Source organism: Phoenix dactylifera, chromosome 16 (assembly GCF_009389715.1).
Source record: "Phoenix dactylifera cultivar Barhee BC4 chromosome 16, palm_55x_up_171113_PBpolish2nd_filt_p, whole genome shotgun sequence".
In the NCBI taxonomy this organism is placed as follows: Eukaryota; Viridiplantae; Streptophyta; class Magnoliopsida; order Arecales; family Arecaceae; genus Phoenix; species Phoenix dactylifera.
This window is the reverse complement of record NC_052407.1, coordinates 9,501,380-9,518,475: the sequence shown is the minus strand read 5'-3', so window position 1 is coordinate 9,518,475 and position 17,096 is coordinate 9,501,380. Positions and strand designations below refer to the sequence as shown.

General features: G+C 37.9%; 1 protein-coding gene across 1 annotated transcript in view; it reads left to right on the top strand.

The window, feature by feature from the left end:
* The first annotated feature begins 5,347 nt into the window (after positions 1-5,347).
* LOC103709815 (vacuolar protein sorting-associated protein 53 A) overlaps positions 5,348-17,096 on the top strand; it is a 31,736-nt gene continuing 19,987 nt past the window's right edge. The window contains exons 1-5 of the mRNA XM_008795317.3: positions 5,348-6,346; positions 10,556-10,650; positions 10,793-10,849; positions 11,105-11,255; positions 14,324-14,394. Coding sequence (XP_008793539.2) covers positions 6,298-6,346; positions 10,556-10,650; positions 10,793-10,849; positions 11,105-11,255; positions 14,324-14,394 — 423 coding nt within the window. The 5' untranslated portion in view covers positions 5,348-6,297. The remainder of the gene's footprint in view (positions 6,347-10,555; positions 10,651-10,792; positions 10,850-11,104; positions 11,256-14,323; positions 14,395-17,096) is intronic.

Genomic DNA, 17,096 nt, shown 5'->3' with positions numbered 1-17,096 from the left:
TACATAAAAAACAAATACTAGGGTTAGATTGTATAAGAGAAAAATTTCAACAAAGATGGAGTGAGAGTTTGGGAATTTACCAAATAGAGAGAAGGACCAAAAAAAAAAAATGGAAGAAAGAGAAAGAGGGAAAAACTTGGGGCGGACCGATTTAGGAGAGAAAAGCAAGGGACAATGGGGTGGTGAGGAAGAGAGAGACAAGGGTTTGCTAGAAGAAAGAGATGATGGTGGTGGTCTCAATTGTGAAATTGTTGGCAATGTGGTGGCACGAGAGAGAGAAGAAAGAATAGGAGCAAAGAGTAAAAGAGGGGTTGTGTGTGAGGGAAGGGGCAAACAGGAAAGTATTCACAAGTAAGAAAAAAAGATTAGAGGTTTAGGTCTTACTTAGGGCTCGTTTGGTTCGCGGGAAGCATTTTCCTTCCTAGGAATATGATTTCTGGGAAACAAATTCCTAGGAAGAGGATGCCTAGGAAAGTACTTTTGGCATGTTTGGTTGACCATGGGAAAGTGACAAATTTCTAAGGTGCTTATGTTTGGTTGGCCATCCGCTTTCCTAGGAAAGTTATATATAATTCCTATTATGCCCTTAATAAAAATTAGGTTTTTAATGCCTCTTTAATGCTTCTTTAATGCTGAAAGGACTTTTTGGGAAAAAGTAAAAATGGAGTGATTCCCGCCTCATGGGAAAGTAACTTTCCCATGTTTCTCATGGGAAAGACTTTCCCATGAAATGTGGGAATCACATTCCCATGGGAATATAACTTTCCCTTCTCTCTCCTTTGAAAACTCCAACCAAACAAGAGGCATCTCATTACTTTCCCGTTGACCACACTTTCCCCCCTTCTTTTCCCGCGAACCAAACGAGGCCTTAGACTCTCTCTAACTTGGGGCCAATAGATTGGCTTAGCCATTACTATGAGTTTATGTTTGTATGACTCTATTTGTGTGTATGAGAAAAAGAAAGAGGACGAAATAGAGGAGGAAAGAAGAAAATGATAAGGGAGGAGATCACTCATATACTTTGGCAAGGAGAATGAGGCTATTGGGAGTAACATAACATCCTCCCAAATATCTCTACTATGATGTAAGAAGAGTTTTAGTAGACAATGAAAGCTCTGTAAATATCTTATTCTATGAGACATCCTAACAAATAAATTTATCAACATATCGATTAAGGAGAATTGACTCTTCTTTAATTGGTTTCTCTAGAAACTCGGTACTTGTGGAAGGAGTAATTATCCTTCTGGTCACCGTAGGTTGAGAATCTCGGTAGGTGACTGTCTTGTTTGACTTTCTGATCGTCAAGATTCCCTCAATGTACAATGCCATTCTTTGTCAACCTAGATTAAATACGATTTGAGCTGTGGTATCTACTTATCACCTTACGATGAGATTCTCCACCAACAATAGGGTCGGTGAAGTCAGAGGCAACTAGGCACTAGCTTGGTAATGTTAGGTGGCCACCCTCAAAAGAAATACCAAGCCCCTAAAATGTTGCTTGAAGATCTGAATGTCCGGCATGAACATAAGGAATAGCCCCTAAAACCATCGAGAAGCTCACCTTCGTCCCGCTTCTCGGTGAAATAGCCCGCTTCTCGGTGAAATAGCGGAGAAGTCTAGTTCAACTGGGTGCTCGACAATGACACAAAGAACCAACTCATCAAGTTTCTTCCTTCCAATTCCAACATGTTTGTCTGGTCAGCTATTGACATGCTGGTATAAATCCTGTTATTGTGATACACAAGTTGAATATAGTCCCCAAGCATTGATCCGTGCAGTAGAAAAAGAGGAGCTTCGCCCTTGAATGGCAACAGACCATTGTTGGCAAACTCCTTGAGGTTGGGATCATCCATGAAGTCGATTACCCCGAATGGATAGCTAACGTAGTGCTTATTAAAAAGGTTAATAAGCACTGGAGAGTCTATATCTACTTCATCGACTATAAAAGGCCGTCTTGAATGACAGCTTTTTATTACCAAGAATTGACCAACTTGTTGATACTACCTCGAGCAACAAGCTTTTTAGTTTTATAGTTGTGTTCTCGGGATACAATCATATCAGGATGTATCCCAAGGATAAGGACGAGGAGAAAACAATGTTCGTCATGGACAAGGGCTATATATTGTTACCATATGATGCCATTAGAATTGAAGAACGTCGGGACTACATACCAATAGCTGATTAATTATATCTTCAAGGATCAGATTAGTCAGAATATGGACGTATATATGAATGTTATGCTCATAAAGAGTCTGAGAGACGAGCATCACATCACTGATCTACATAGACTTTCAGACACTGAGAAAATATCATATGAAGCTCAATTCGAGCAAATGCGCATTTGGAGTCGCCTCGAAAAAGTTTCTGGATTTCATGGTGACCTAGCAGAGGATCGAGGCCAACCCCTGGGCTTCACTGCTTCTCGGAACCTCTAAGTTCGTGTGATTGTCCAATAGGGTAATCGGCCCATGATCAAGGTCGAGTTTGGTGTAAGTCTTGCTCTACTATTTTTGGTTTCTTCCTCTCTTCTTCCTTGTGTCGGCCGGCCACCATCGCCGACAATGCTGCAGCTGAAGGGCCGCCTGTGGCCACCGTCACCAAGGCTGAGCCACCTTGGGCTACCACCCCCTCTAATCCAAAGAGGAAGGGGAAGATGAACTTCCCTGTTTGTGAGGAGATTTCTCTCTTATCTTCCTTCTCTCTCTTTCTCTCTCCTCTCTACCTTTATCTCTCTCATGTTACATTGTATATTGGACCCAGGAGAGAGCCCATGGCTCCTACTTCATGGACTCTATGCTGACCCCTAGTAGAGGGTTCTGGACTAGTCCTTTGGTGATTGCCCAACATGTTGACTTCTACCTAGACATTGTCGAGCATTCATGAACCTCATCCTTGATGCCTCTACCTTGCCCTCCTTAATCTGATTTGACTCATTTTATGACCAGTTGGTTATCCAGATCTAAACCACCAAGGTTGTTGGATGCTCTTATCTAGGTTGTTGTGTCCTTTTTCTCTATTTCTTGAATTGTTTCATCATTTTTGTAATTATTTATTCGGTGCTATAGAGGTGCGATCAATTGGACAAGAAGATGTAGAGCAAGAGGATTTATGTTCTAATCCCTAAATCAAGGTAAATTCTTAATTTTTTTTATTTAAATAGTTATGTATTAGGTAGGTTCGAAAAATTGGGGATAAAGGTAACTTAGGCATCAAGAATTTTGAATTAGAAACTTGGCAACAATTTTAATTATTATTGCTAAGGATTGATCAAGGGCAAGTCATTTTATATTGATTAACTAGGCATGTTATGTATGGATCGGTAGCATTGTAGTTGTGTTGGATTGTGGTAGAGGTAAGATCTCTATACCTGATCACTAGTATGGACCGGTAGCATTGTAGTAGTTGTGCTGCATAATGATATTTATTTTTATGGACATGGTTTTGCATGAGATGATATATTTTATGTGGTTTCTAGTATAAACATACTTGTATGATTATTATATGTATCAAATATTAAAAACATGACTATATGAATAATGATCATAAATACCATGAAATTGTGAGAAATGCATTGTATAATTGGAACTCATTTGACAAGGCTAACATATAAAATCAGATGGATAAGAAGTGGTTTGAACTAACCTCATTATTGGATAGCCTCCATGAGCTTACGCATAAGATAACCTATACGAACTTAAGCATGGAATAGCCTCCATATGCTTACATGTGGGACTGCCTCCATGAGCTTATGCGTGGGATAGCTTCTATAGGCTTACGCATGAGACAACCTCCATAAGCTTACACGTGGGTATTGTTATTAGTCTTAGACTGGGGCATGATCATGGTTAGTCCAAAGCTTGAGAAATATTTGTTATGAAACATGGAATTAATATGAAAAACGAATGTCACGACATATGGAACTGTTGTTGAATAATTAGATGATCTGGATATATATATATGTGTGTGTGTTTCTTTTGATAAGATGGACATTGATCACTTGTATGCATGCTAGTTTGATATTTCAAATATGATTATGGCATTTATTTTATCTGCTATTATTTATTTGATTATTTTCTTATTATATTATTATGGTGTAGCGGTTGGAGATTCTTACTGGGCTGGAAAAGTTTATATCTCTCTTTACATTTTTTTTAAAGTCATAGGGCGCGTAGTTTCAGATGGTGAGATCCCTTTTTTTATATGATCACAAGCACAGATGAGCCGGCTTCCCTTGGGTGACTTTTCTTCCTATTGACTGACTCCCCTGCATTCCTACCCCAGAAAGGAAAGAGAAGCATAGTTAATAGATTTCCTGAGAATTTCGAGCTGTAGAGCTATTAGTTAGTTAGTTATTTCTATTTTTTTTGTATCAACAAACATTTGAAATTTTGTAACTATGCAAGTTGATTTAATTATAGTATTTTTTATTGGATTAATTGATTATTAATTATTATTTTAAATTACAAAAATTATTTGGTTATTATCATCCTAGGAATTATGTGGCCGTGTCATATAGTCGACCTAGATAATGGGTTCGAGATGTGTCACCCCAGCTGTATACATTTCGGCGATATCCTAATCATTTTCTTTGATTACAAATCAAACCTAATGTGGTGCAATGCTTCTCTAACCGGGCAGAGCAGCATCGCACGTCCACCGTCCACCTACTAGATTGGATTTTGAGAGGCAACCCTTGTTGTTGCAATTAGACATTGTACTAAATAAAAATATATTAAAACTTGCATTTATACTGTCCATTTCAACTTGAGTTTTAACTGGAAGCCATGCTCAACTAAACGAAAGAAAACCCCTCACCATATTCTTAGCAGGGCTCAAGCATTTTCCACTGAGATGTCCTTTCTCCAATGGAACCTCATTTTGGGTTCTCCTTACTCTTTTTCTCCTGTTACAACCATGGGAAGCCCCCTCGAGTAAAATCTCATCCCTCTCTCAGTCTCTCTCTCTCTCTTTCCTCGCAGTCTCTCTCATGATTGATCAGATTCAGTTAGATCCAGTGGGAACTCCGCAACCCCCACAACCAATAAACGGAATATCTCGGCAAAATAAATTTATTTGTTGGAAAGGGATGGTGCAAAATTGCTGCCTTGGAGCTCTTTAACTCTAGATCGACTTAAAACACAAATTCAAGGTCAAGTCTATCCGTATTCACAATCCAGTTAAGCCGTGCCCTCTATTCTCCTCGTCACCCCTCTTTTTTTTTATCGAATCACTGGTATCAGGGCGAGATCTCAGCCCTCCATTCCAAGCGCCCTTCTATTTTTTTTAATTTTTTATCCTATCATTAGTATCAGAGCTATATCTTAGCCCTTCAGTTCAAGGCCGAGACCTGGTGAGATCGGGCCGTTAATCACTCCCGGGCCTGGAGCCGAGTCACCGACTCTTTCCAGAGCTCAGATCGAAGAGACCAGAGCCGGAGAGTAGAGACCAGAGTCCGAAGGAGGCTTCCCCGATCGAGGTTTCCGCGATCGAGTTATCCCTCTTCTTCTCCTCGAGGCTTCCGCAGCCGCTGCTGACCTCGACGTGGACGGTGGACCAGATCTAGGTTGATCCTGGCAATTCGAACACTCACTGCTCAGATCGGAGGGGTCTAGAAAGGCATCCCACCTTGGTTGCAGATTCTCTCCCGACGCATCGCCCGCACGAGCGAGGATCCCATCAACGAGGATCCAATCTCCGGATCTCGAAGGTGTCGTCGCTCCCACTTCGACCCGTCGCCCCTGTTTCGCCGTCCTGTGCCGTCTTCCTGTGCCATCTCCGGGATCTCGAAGGTATTCGGCGTCGGTCACCGGGGGTCCTTCCTCTGTTCCGCGTCGCCCCTGCTTCGGTCTGGAGTCTGTCTCCCCCGTCGCAGCGGTTCCCACCTCGCCGGAGTCGGTCATTGACGACGCTCACTGGGGCTTCTCCTGAATCAGCCCGCAGTCTTCTTCACCAGGGCCCTTTTCCAGCCCCTGATTCAGTTCGCTTCACAGGCTCTGTTTCAGAGCCTTTTCGCGCCTGTTTCAATCCGGGTCCTCGCCTCTGTTACGGCCCGGATCTTGTAGCCATTTGAGTAATCGTGAGGTCTCTAGTTCGAGCCTTCTATAGTAGCTTCTGAGGACGAGACCCTGTTGCAGACTGGGTCGTCACCAAGGTTCGCGGTCTTGCTTCAAGCAATTCCTTGTCATCCACGTATAGGCCGCCCCAGTTTTCCTCAACCATCGGTAAAGAAGCTTTACCAAGCTAAACACAAACATTATAGATCGGATTGATTTTCCACTATTGACAAAATCACGAGGCATGGACAAGTCCAGTGCTTTGGAGTACATCAATCAAATGTTTCCTACTGGTCTGGTTTCTTTCCTCTTATTTACTTTGAACAATTAATTTTCACTTAACTGTTAGTTTGCTTCGCTTGGGTTGACATTCCAATATCGAATTACTTATTCATACTCTTTATGTTCTTATTTTAGCTGTTTATTTATTCATAAGTATAAGCTAACACAATGGCTGTTCAGTTTGATTTCTCTCCTCTTCTACAAGTGACTACTAGGAAATTGAAACTGCTAAGAATTCAAAATTTTCAATTAAGACACCAGGTCTCGGTGACAAAAATAAGGGCTTGGGAAGCTAGAAATGATGATCTGGAAATTGGCATATCAAGATTTGGGGTAAGGCTATATAAAAGTCGATATAATCTATGTTTCAGAAGACTTTCTTTGGGCGTTTGAAACATGAGAAAGTCTGATACCTTAGGTTAGATTTTGTAGACTTAAAAGTTTCCTAGTTACCAACTTATAAGTAAAAGTGACTTCATGGGTGACCTTGTAATACACCACATTCATGCAATATCTTGATACTAAGTACCGATGACCAAAACCAACTGCCCCTATACCATTGGCTTTTCTAGTTTTTTTTCACAACTCTCATCCTGCTTTGCTTATGCCAACTCCCTCCTTTTTTTTGGTCCTTTTGCACAAATTCAAGCTGCCTTTCATCAAGGTTCTAATTGGAGCCAAGGGTTTGACCATCTTACATGGGCCTCATGGCAACCAGCAGTTATACTTTGGAAAATCAAGATTGGTGGACATGAGATGCCGTGAAGTATGAAATGCCATAAAGTGATCTATTTTGGTATTTGATATCTATCATACTAAATAGTAGAGATACTAATGAAGGTATTTGTAATAGAATTAGAGCTGGCTGGATGGAGTAGTGAGGTGCTTTTGGGGTATTGTGTAGGTGATATATACCTTGGAAAATCTCTCAACATTGAATGATAGCTTTTCGAATAAACTATATTCCATACCAATAATTTCTTGACATCTATGTTAAAGTCTGCTTGAAACTTAAATCCCTCAATCCTCAAGAAAGCTAATATTGGGGCAATTATGCATAAATGTCAGGTACTTTGTTATTGAGAAACATGGTCAGTTAGGCTTTCATAACCTATTGAAAGTGGACCACATTATGTATTTTAGTAGGGTAGAACATTAGGAGTCAACTAGCACACAGAATAATTTCTTCAACAAGAAGTGGCTAAAGAAACTTCCTTGTAGTCCTATAACGTTAGGTCCCATTATCTTAGTTCCATCCTTTGTTGCAATTGTTGCGTGCCCATTACATCTTTGGCCAGATGAGGGTTGAATATTATGTATATGTTGTGTGTATCTGATTGTTGGCTGTAGCTGCATTGTATAAAGGAGTAACCGATAGATGACTGTTCAATGCGTGTCATTAGTTGAAGAGGAAATATTTTTTGGATGATTGTTATCCAATCAATTGATGAAACATTATTTGGAAGGTGCAGAGCACATTAAGAATTCAAAAGGTTAGAGTAATATGATTCCATAAGTCAACTAAGGAAAGGAAAGGAATATTTAATAGCTGGTTGTGATCCCATTATCCAAGGAAGAATTGTTCGATGAGTAGCTATGGTCCCACCTAATGGTGAAATACTCAGTATTTTTTTTTTCATTTTATTTGTGTGAGTTTTATTCAGTGTATAAATTTGTTTTAAGGGGAAGAAGGTTTGAATGATGATGCTTGTGGTATTATCATCTGGGATGGATATCAGAAGAAGAGTAGGAGATGTACATCATTCTTGATGAGACTCATATACAAGGATAATGGATGGACGGCAAACTTAAATCATTCCCAATTTGCCCATCTTTTCTTATTTCAAGAGTAAGAGCCTTTTCCCCCTCCTGTCCTTTCGTCACATCCAACCACATCAACCATTCATTGTTGAGTGGTGAAAGAGATTGGGCTCTTAAGCATGATGGCAATGGTGGATATCTTGAACCACAGGTTCTCCTCCATCAAACTCCCGATGACAATTCTAAGGAAGAGATTGAGGATAACACGTCAACAGAGAGACAGTTATGTTCTATGTTCTCGAAGAAGAGACTGGTGGAGAGATCTGTTGCCATCATGTTGGTTCAGATATGCATTTGGTCCTTTTTTGTTTATGACAGCAACTAGGCTAGGGTTTTGGAGATCTAGGATTAAGGGATGGGAAAGATAGTGCATGCATTCTACTCCTGATAGCTGGCTTCTGGATAGCTTTCTTTTGTGAAGTTAGCAAATATAAGGGATAACTGTTGGGTGTCCAAGAGAGAATAAACAAAACAGTATTATAGATTGCTGTTTTGTATATGGGTGCTAGACGTTTTAGGACACTATCAAGAAGACCCTAAATGTACCTTTTCTTCTTTATCTGTTAGATGGTGTACACATAATATACATATTATTAGTGCTTTTGACTCTCCACACCCAAATGCTTGGTTTGAATTTTCCTTCCAAACTTTGAACCAATGCCAAAGTGTTTCAGTTTTGGTCAAAATCAATCTGACACTAATGTTAATTTTGTCATTTCAATTAGAGCTAGGTTATATCTGCCATCTTTTAGTTTCTTAAATGTCCAGAATCATTTTCTCTAGATTAAGATTAGATCTTGCAAGCATTATGATAATTTGGAAGTATACAACTTACAAAAGTTAATTCTAAAACCATTTAGTTGTAAAGCAAAATTTTTGGTGTATGTTTGGCTACCCTACAGTTCTATTCTCATATTCTATTATCATATGATAAAATGTCATCAAAAGGTAAAATAACATACCCTATTTTGGATATTTATTATAAATAATTTTTAAAATGGTTCTAGTGTGGTTTCCCCAAAATGATGCATCTAAACATACAAAACAGTATAATATAATATAATCTAAAATGATTTCTAATTCACTTTTCTTTCTTGTTTTCCTACTTTTTTTCTAAATTTCCTAATTCATTTTTTTTGATTTTGTAATTTTCAAATTATACTGCCGAACCTGGATCTCTTAATTAACCTGGCTAAAATTGAAACCAAGCTTCTAAACCTAGTGGTTTCCAATCACCATAATTACAAGATAATTGATAATTTTATATAATTATTTCCTTATATGTGTAGACTCAGAACATTTTCTCTACGCATCAAACAAGACACCCCAATGTGATGACAAAAAAGAAAACTGAACCTGTTCAATGAATGGTTTCAGTTTGGAACATTTCCTGAATAGGTGAAACTATCTCTACATGCCATTTGGATCATTTATACATAGCTGCAAAATGTTTTTCTTCATATCAGATTGTAAACCATTCCTTGATGGTTCTGGGACATGATTTTTTGATAGACAGTAAAGTCCCAAGACCTAGAATTTCATGCCAATGAGATGGTCATAATATAAAGTTTGATGTTGGTAATGCCAATGCATAAAGTTTATTATCCTCTTATCTGATGCAAGTCAAAAGCAATTCATACCTTACTTTCTTTGCAGTCTGTTTTCAGTTTGTATTGTTTCCTGCTAGAGAATGAAACCAGATTTCTTTCTTTTTTTTTAGTGAACAGTACATTTATGTATAGTTGCATTTTTAGCTATGGAAGTCCCATTCACTTTTCATTCTGTATCAAATGAATGCCTCATCTTAGTGATATTTATTATTGGGCCTTGTAATGTCTACCAGCTGTTGAATCAAAGCAAATTGTTCTATTGTTTGCTTTTTGTTTCTATGAGGTTGTAGCATAATTGACAAAATCACTTGTTCAATTCAGCACCTAACACCAGCGAGAGGAGTTAATATTTCTTAGCTCCTTGACATGACAGTTCAATGTGTTCCAAGTTTTGTTTTGTACTGAAAAACAATAACAATGGCGAACATATGACAGAAAAAGAAAACATTCTGAAAATTTGAGAATTCCTTGAATGTTCCAATTCATGAGGTTTCCACACATTCTTGGTCTATAAAACTGGTAAATTGGTAATACAAGTAATCTTGAAAGCAAACTGGGCTGAGGTTCCCAGGTTCAAACATTGATAGGTGATCCCCAAGTTTTTGACTCATGAGTCAGGTAATTCCAAGGTGGTTCTCCTACCATCATTCTAAAAAGAAGGCAAGCTTGAAAGATATATATGATTTAGCTTACAACTTCATATTGTAGACTGCAGAAAATTGCTATTTTTTTTCTTAGGAATTTGTTGCTACAAAAGCTGATATCACGAACCATGTCATATGCATTCAGAAGCATCATTATCTGGTGTGGAGCCACTTATGCAAAAGATACAAAGTGAGATTCGTCGTGTGGATGCAGCTATATTGGCAGCTGTTCGCCAACAGGTCTTGTCTGCCTCTATGACATTATGTTATTTCTTCTTCACATTATTCTTCATTCGCCATGTAACTGGTCCTTCTTTCATTGTCAATTGTAACTTGTTGTAAGTGTAACGTGTTTCACTATCATGTGACCATGCATGCACAGAGTAACTCGGGGACAAAGGCTAAAGAAGATCTTGCTGCTGCAACACGTGCTGTTCAGGTCCCCTCCCTTTTATGACTTCCCGTTTGAAACTGCTAATACGAAGGGGGACTAAGCTGAGTCATCCAAATGTCAATGATATATGTTCCTACTGATATTATCAGATAACATTTTTATCAGATAACTTTTTGTCATTTTACCTACATAGTTACATGGGTCATGAAGATATTTTTGAGAAAAAAGTCCTTTGAATTTTATGGGTAGTAAGTGATGTCCATTATCTTGTGTTTTGAAAATTTTATGTCCTGTTCACAGGAACTAATGCACAAGATACTTGAGATAAAAACAAAGGCGGAACAAAGTGAAACAATGGTTCAAGAAATTTGTCGTGACATTAAGAAGTTGGACTTTGCAAAGAAGCATATAACAACCACAATTACTGCTCTTCATCGTCTTACCATGCTAGGTCAGCAATTTGCTAGTTATTACTTGATATATTTGACTCTTGAATCAAATGCCCACTAGTTAATATGAAATAGAAAAATTATGTTATTGAGATGGCTTCATTTTAGCGTTCCAAACTATCATGTACAAATATTTTTAGTTTGTCTATTCAAATCTTGTGCATGGATGTTTGGATTGTAATTCATTTTCTTCGTAGTATCTATTTAATTATAATACCATTATAGATCATTTTTTGTTCTTATCCAAAAAAAGTTGTAAGTAATAAAAGACCGGCAAACTCAAGATATTATGATATGGATGTCTCTTGGACTACATAATGTTGCTTACATAGTTGGGATGTGGATGGTTGTGTACCATTGTAGGTGAAATATTTTCTGGAAATAACTTAAGCTGTCTTTGGTTAGTTTAATCTACAACTTTGATGTGGTAAACATAAATATGCAATTAACAGATATTTACTATTCTTCACTTATATCAAGTCCCATATTTTCATTTATTATTCCTCTTAACTTTTGTCAATTTTTCTTCGGAATGTTGTCGCACTTCATTATCTTGGAGACTGTACTTTTTGTGGAATTCTGGATCCTTTGTTCAGAGTTACTAGTTTCTAAGTTTTCTTCCAAAATATATGTATGTGCTACTTTATAGATCATAAACCATAGCAAGCTCAGGTATTATATGTCAGTCATATTCCAGTCACTGAATGTTATTCTATGTTCCCTCTCTTAGCTTTATTTCTGCCAAATGGTCTTTTATGTCTTACCCGATCAAAATTCAGTGTTGCACTATTCCATCTATATCTTGCTGCTCATAATTTATTCCTTAATCCTATTTCTGGTATCTACACTCATAACAATAATATTTAAATTAACATGGGATTGGCTTGTCTGGGTGTTTTGCTTTTTTTTTCCCCTCCTGCTTCTTGAGAAACTCACTCGATATAAGAGGAAAAGATGTGGCATCTTACACATCAAAGTTATACCAATGCACTTGATATTTTTTACTTGCTCTTATGAAATGTTTCAAAATTTAGATTAGGCTTCATGAGTAACCACTGGTGGACGATGCTATGTGAATGTTTGAGATGGTAAGATCATGTTCAATGAAGACTAATAATTGTCTTGTAAGGAATGAGTCCCTAATTTGTGTATGAGGGGTCAGGGCTTGGTTTTGTACTAGTGAATAAAAGGATTTAGGGGAATTATGCATTGGCTTGAAGACAAGACACTTGATAGCTAATGGTAATGGTTGGATTTAACGCTTTCTAATATAAAGCTTACAAAGAAAGTGGATTAATTTTATTATTTTTAATTATTGCTAACCACGTCAAAGGCGACCTTGAAGGTCTAGAAAATGGATGGTGTGTGCCTAAGTGTTGAAGGAATCAGTTAGGAAAGATTCACTAGTCTTGCACTAATGCAGAACATAGTAGACCTGTTACAAGAATGAATTGTGAAATATGTTTGGTAAATTGTGACCCCACTTATTGCTTAAATATATAAGAGTTTCGAGTCTCTACGTTGGTTGGGTTTGCTTTCAATATCTTTCAAATGCAAAAGTAAAAAATAGAAGTTCAAGAGAAGTGTGTGGTAGTCTACAAGACTATGATGTGGTGGACATGCATGTGTTATGTCTAAAATATGTGTTTAGAATGTGTGGCGAATTGCTGTTCTGCCTTCTTAGATTGCCAAAAACACTATATCTTATTTACTTTTATACCGAATATATGAGCAAAAGAATTTGTTGAATGATTTAAGATGTATCCCCAACTGCTATCCAAATCACTTGATTTGATAATTAATTATAAGAATCCAATATCATTTGGCACATAATTTATTAGGAAATCTATCTAAGCTTTTAATTTCTTTCTTTTTTTTTTCTTTTTTTTTTTTTTTTTGGGGAGGGGGGGGGGGGGAGGTTGCTTGGCTTTCATGGTTCCATCCCTCCTTGGCTACTGATCGTCTCTTGCAGGACAAGCACATTATTACATTATCTTGCCCCTCCTTGACCCAACAAACCTCTCTCTCTCTCTCTCTCTCTCTCTCTCTCTCTCTCTCTTGTTTTTGACACACTGTTAAAGATTTTGAGATAGTAAGTGATTGCCTTTGTGGTTCATTAATCTTTCTGGAAAATAAAATCTTCTTCTATATTCTAGTATGCAGGTTCTAAAATGTCTTTTCTTTTTTATGCCAATCTTTGTGTTCATGTGCTGGTGATTTTCTGGTATTTAGCTGAGCTTTGTATTATGATTTTAGTAATATTTGGAGTCATTGTGTTCTTTAATATGGAATGGTATTATAGGAGTCACATCAATTAAAGTAATGGAGAATCTATTGAGATGATATGAGTAAGTAGAATGAAAATCTAAGGTGGCTTCATTAAGGAAACATACCAGTCTTTGTTGAAGTTCGGGAAGAGTGGGAAAGCTAAAGGTAACATGGATAAAAGTTGTGACTAGAATGAGGGAAAAATGGAAGCCCTTCACATGGATGATTGGTGAATGAGTTTTCACAAAGTCAAGCCCGACTAATCTGGACAAGCAGATAAGGCTTGCTGCTAATGTTTTGGGAAGATGGAGGCTTATTTTGGGGTATTTTTTTAATCTTTTCCCCATTCTGTGTAGTATAATGCATCATTTAATATTTTGTTCTTCTTGATGTTCATGGAATGGACTATGCTGGGTTTACCTAAGTAAAAAGAGAAAGTCCTTTGGAACAAATAGTTTGTATTTTATATTTTGGATGTCTAGGTAATGGTTTATGATCTGTTCAAATTATGTCAACAGCACAGGATTTTATCAGAAGGCCCAGTTGTGAAGAATTCACAATGTAATCTTTGTGCTATGGTTTGACTCATTGATGTAAACAAACATATGTATTTTTTTCACAACCACTTTATGGTTTTGTTTCCCAACACTTCTATTTTACATCATTTTGCTCTCAGTGCATCGTTTAGGTCTCTGTGGTGGTGTGAGATTACTAAAAACTCATTTACAAATATGTTTACTGAAGATGGAGGACCTCTATATATGTTCTTATTTTGCAGTTTTTTTTTGTTTCTGATTTGCAGTCTCGGCTGTTGATCAACTTCAAGTGATGGCCTCAAAACGTCAATATAGGGAAGCTGCTGCACAGCTGGAGGTAACATAAACATCAATAGCTCATCCAAAATCCAAGTTCAATATTCATGCGATGTACTTCTCTCATAAAATTAGCAAGTTTGCACCCTTACAAGATCATCTGAATTTCTGAACCTAATTTCTTATTAATCTTTACATTCACTTATGTGGTTGCATCAAGTATACTGAAGCTCTTGAGCTAAAAGTAAACATTCAAGTACTTGATCATCATGCAACCCTTCCTTTATGTATCATAAAAGCCAAATATGGAAGTGCAGCTTATGCTCTGTAAAGCTGATTATTTATGAGAATTAGCTAATTAATTATCTTGGTTGAATAATTGCTTGTTTTGATTGTGCTTGATCTCATTTTATATTTCCAACGGGCTGTTGTATTGTGCATCTGTTGTAATTGGGACGCAACCATCAATTTTAACGCAATACATCTCAATATATGCAGATCAACTCTGTTGATTGTTTAATTTCACATTGCCGTCTTGGTTCCAGGTTTTTCTTGCCTTTTTTTTTTCCGCAGGGGGGGGGGGGGTGTTGTTATTGGAAAAATGATTTGATAGTGACTCCTCTATAAAAGATTTAAATCAACGTCCAAAAATCTGCAGAGCATCGTTTGGAAACAGAAATCTTTGCATCCTTGATGTTTCAGTTCTGATTTCATCTTGCAGTAACGGTATCTTTCCTGAACAATGCAATCTCTAGAGTGCTGATGTTTTGAAAACAAATTTGCAATAAACAGTAATCTGTTTATAGAAAGTTCTTGCTAGAGTTGGTTACTCACTCAATCTACCTTTGTCACGGCAACTTATTGGCAGTACATCTTCATTTATGCTAATGACACCTCCAATTTCTTACTGGCCGTAATCTGATTCCTACTCAACATTCTGGAATTCTGTGTTCAACAGTTGATCTGCATTACTTCCTGCATGTGTCGCCTGCGCAAGTGCAATTTGTAAGTTGGGGTTGTGCAGAATCTCACTCTAGGAGAGTAATAATTGTGTGTACAGTTATGATATCGGAAGAAAATGATCAATAGGATGGAAGGTGGTGGTCCTATAATGTGAGGGGGGAACCAGCGAATTGTTGTGTGAAGACTATTATTATATGCAAAGTCTGAATGCATCTTGCACAGAGGGAAAGGAGTGTCGAGTTAACAGCATTTATCTTACATGAAAGGCAGCAAGGGAGGTTCTGAGCGTGTAGGAACATGTTAGTGCTTCTAAGTTCAAATTAAGACTTTGGCTTTTTAACAATATGTGTTTGTGATCTTTCTTCTAGAAAGTATAATGTTTTGTGTAAGCTGGTACCTGACATTGTAGAATTAGTTTCAAACAGGCTAACACACCACACGGAGGTTGATAATTGCTTATCCTACTCTAAGAGCTCTGACTTAATTGGGTGAGGCTACTGCAAAAATAGATCCCTAAGAATGAAAGCTAAAAAAGCTTGTTTAATTTTTATATGGCTATTACTAAAACTTTTAAATTGGTTCAAAATAGTAAATCATGCAGATAGTATAAAAAATGCCAATATGAAGAACTTGAAAGATAAAAAAAAAGTGAATAAGGATCATATGTTTCTTTAACATATCATGATACATGTTTCCATTTATAAAATGTATCTGAGTAGAAGGGTTACCTATTAGATTTTATTATTTGTGATCAAATATTGCTTGCTTGAATATAATGTTATGCATGAGCAAATACAGTTTGCATATGTTTCATTTATGATGACACTATGAGTAATTGGTTAGAACTATGGAGTTAAAATTAGTAATTTGATCAAGCTTGAACAAAAAAAGAAAAAAAACTCAGGTGTTAGCTGCATATTTGTTTTGAAATCCAACTTGTTTGTGATCCAGGTTTGTCGGACCGATTTCGAGGCTCTTACCGGCCGGTGACCGATTTGGTAAGGCACGGGTCCTTATGTATTGTGTCAGAGCACACTGAAATAGTTAGAGGGAGAAGGATAGGGCGGAAGAGGGAGAAAGGGAGGGAGAAGGAGAGGGAGGAAGAGGCAGAAGGAGAGGGAGGGAGAGGGAGAGAGGCCGAGGCCTCCATAGTCACCTGTGTGAGAGAGAGAGAGAGAGAGAGATAGAGAGAGAGAGAGGCCAAGGTGTTTGACAATAGCTTCACGAGGGGGCATGCTGGAGGAGGTAGGCGAGGGAGAGAGAGGGGAAGCAAGGGCTTCACGAGTGCTTGAAGCAGCTTCAAGCTGTTTGAATCCGGCGATAGGGACTGAAAGAGAGAGATAGAGAGAGGGGAGGCTTACCTTGGGCGACTATTCGAGAAAGAGAGACAGTGGAAGCTCTGAGCATCTAACAGAGAGAGACCTCACAAGACGAAGAGAGCAGGCGTCAGAGCCCTCAAAGGCTTTCGAAGCTCTAGCTTGAATCGGGGGGAGGAAGGCAAGGGATTTTATAACCCTAATTGGTCTGCACGGCTGAACCATCCCGGGTTGGCGTCAGTTTGGTTCGATACGGGCTGAACCATATGATCTAGGTTGGCTCGGTGTTCCTTGTTTGTGATACTATTTTATTTAAATAACCAATTAATAATATAGCAATTAACCTTGTACAATTTGCTATATTAAGAAATTATGGGGGCTAGTGAAGAACATTGTGATGAGAAGGGAATATTTTGTGGACTAATTTTGTAAAATGGAAACTTTTTGTTTATTGACCTTTGTGATTTGGAGAACAAATGAGTGG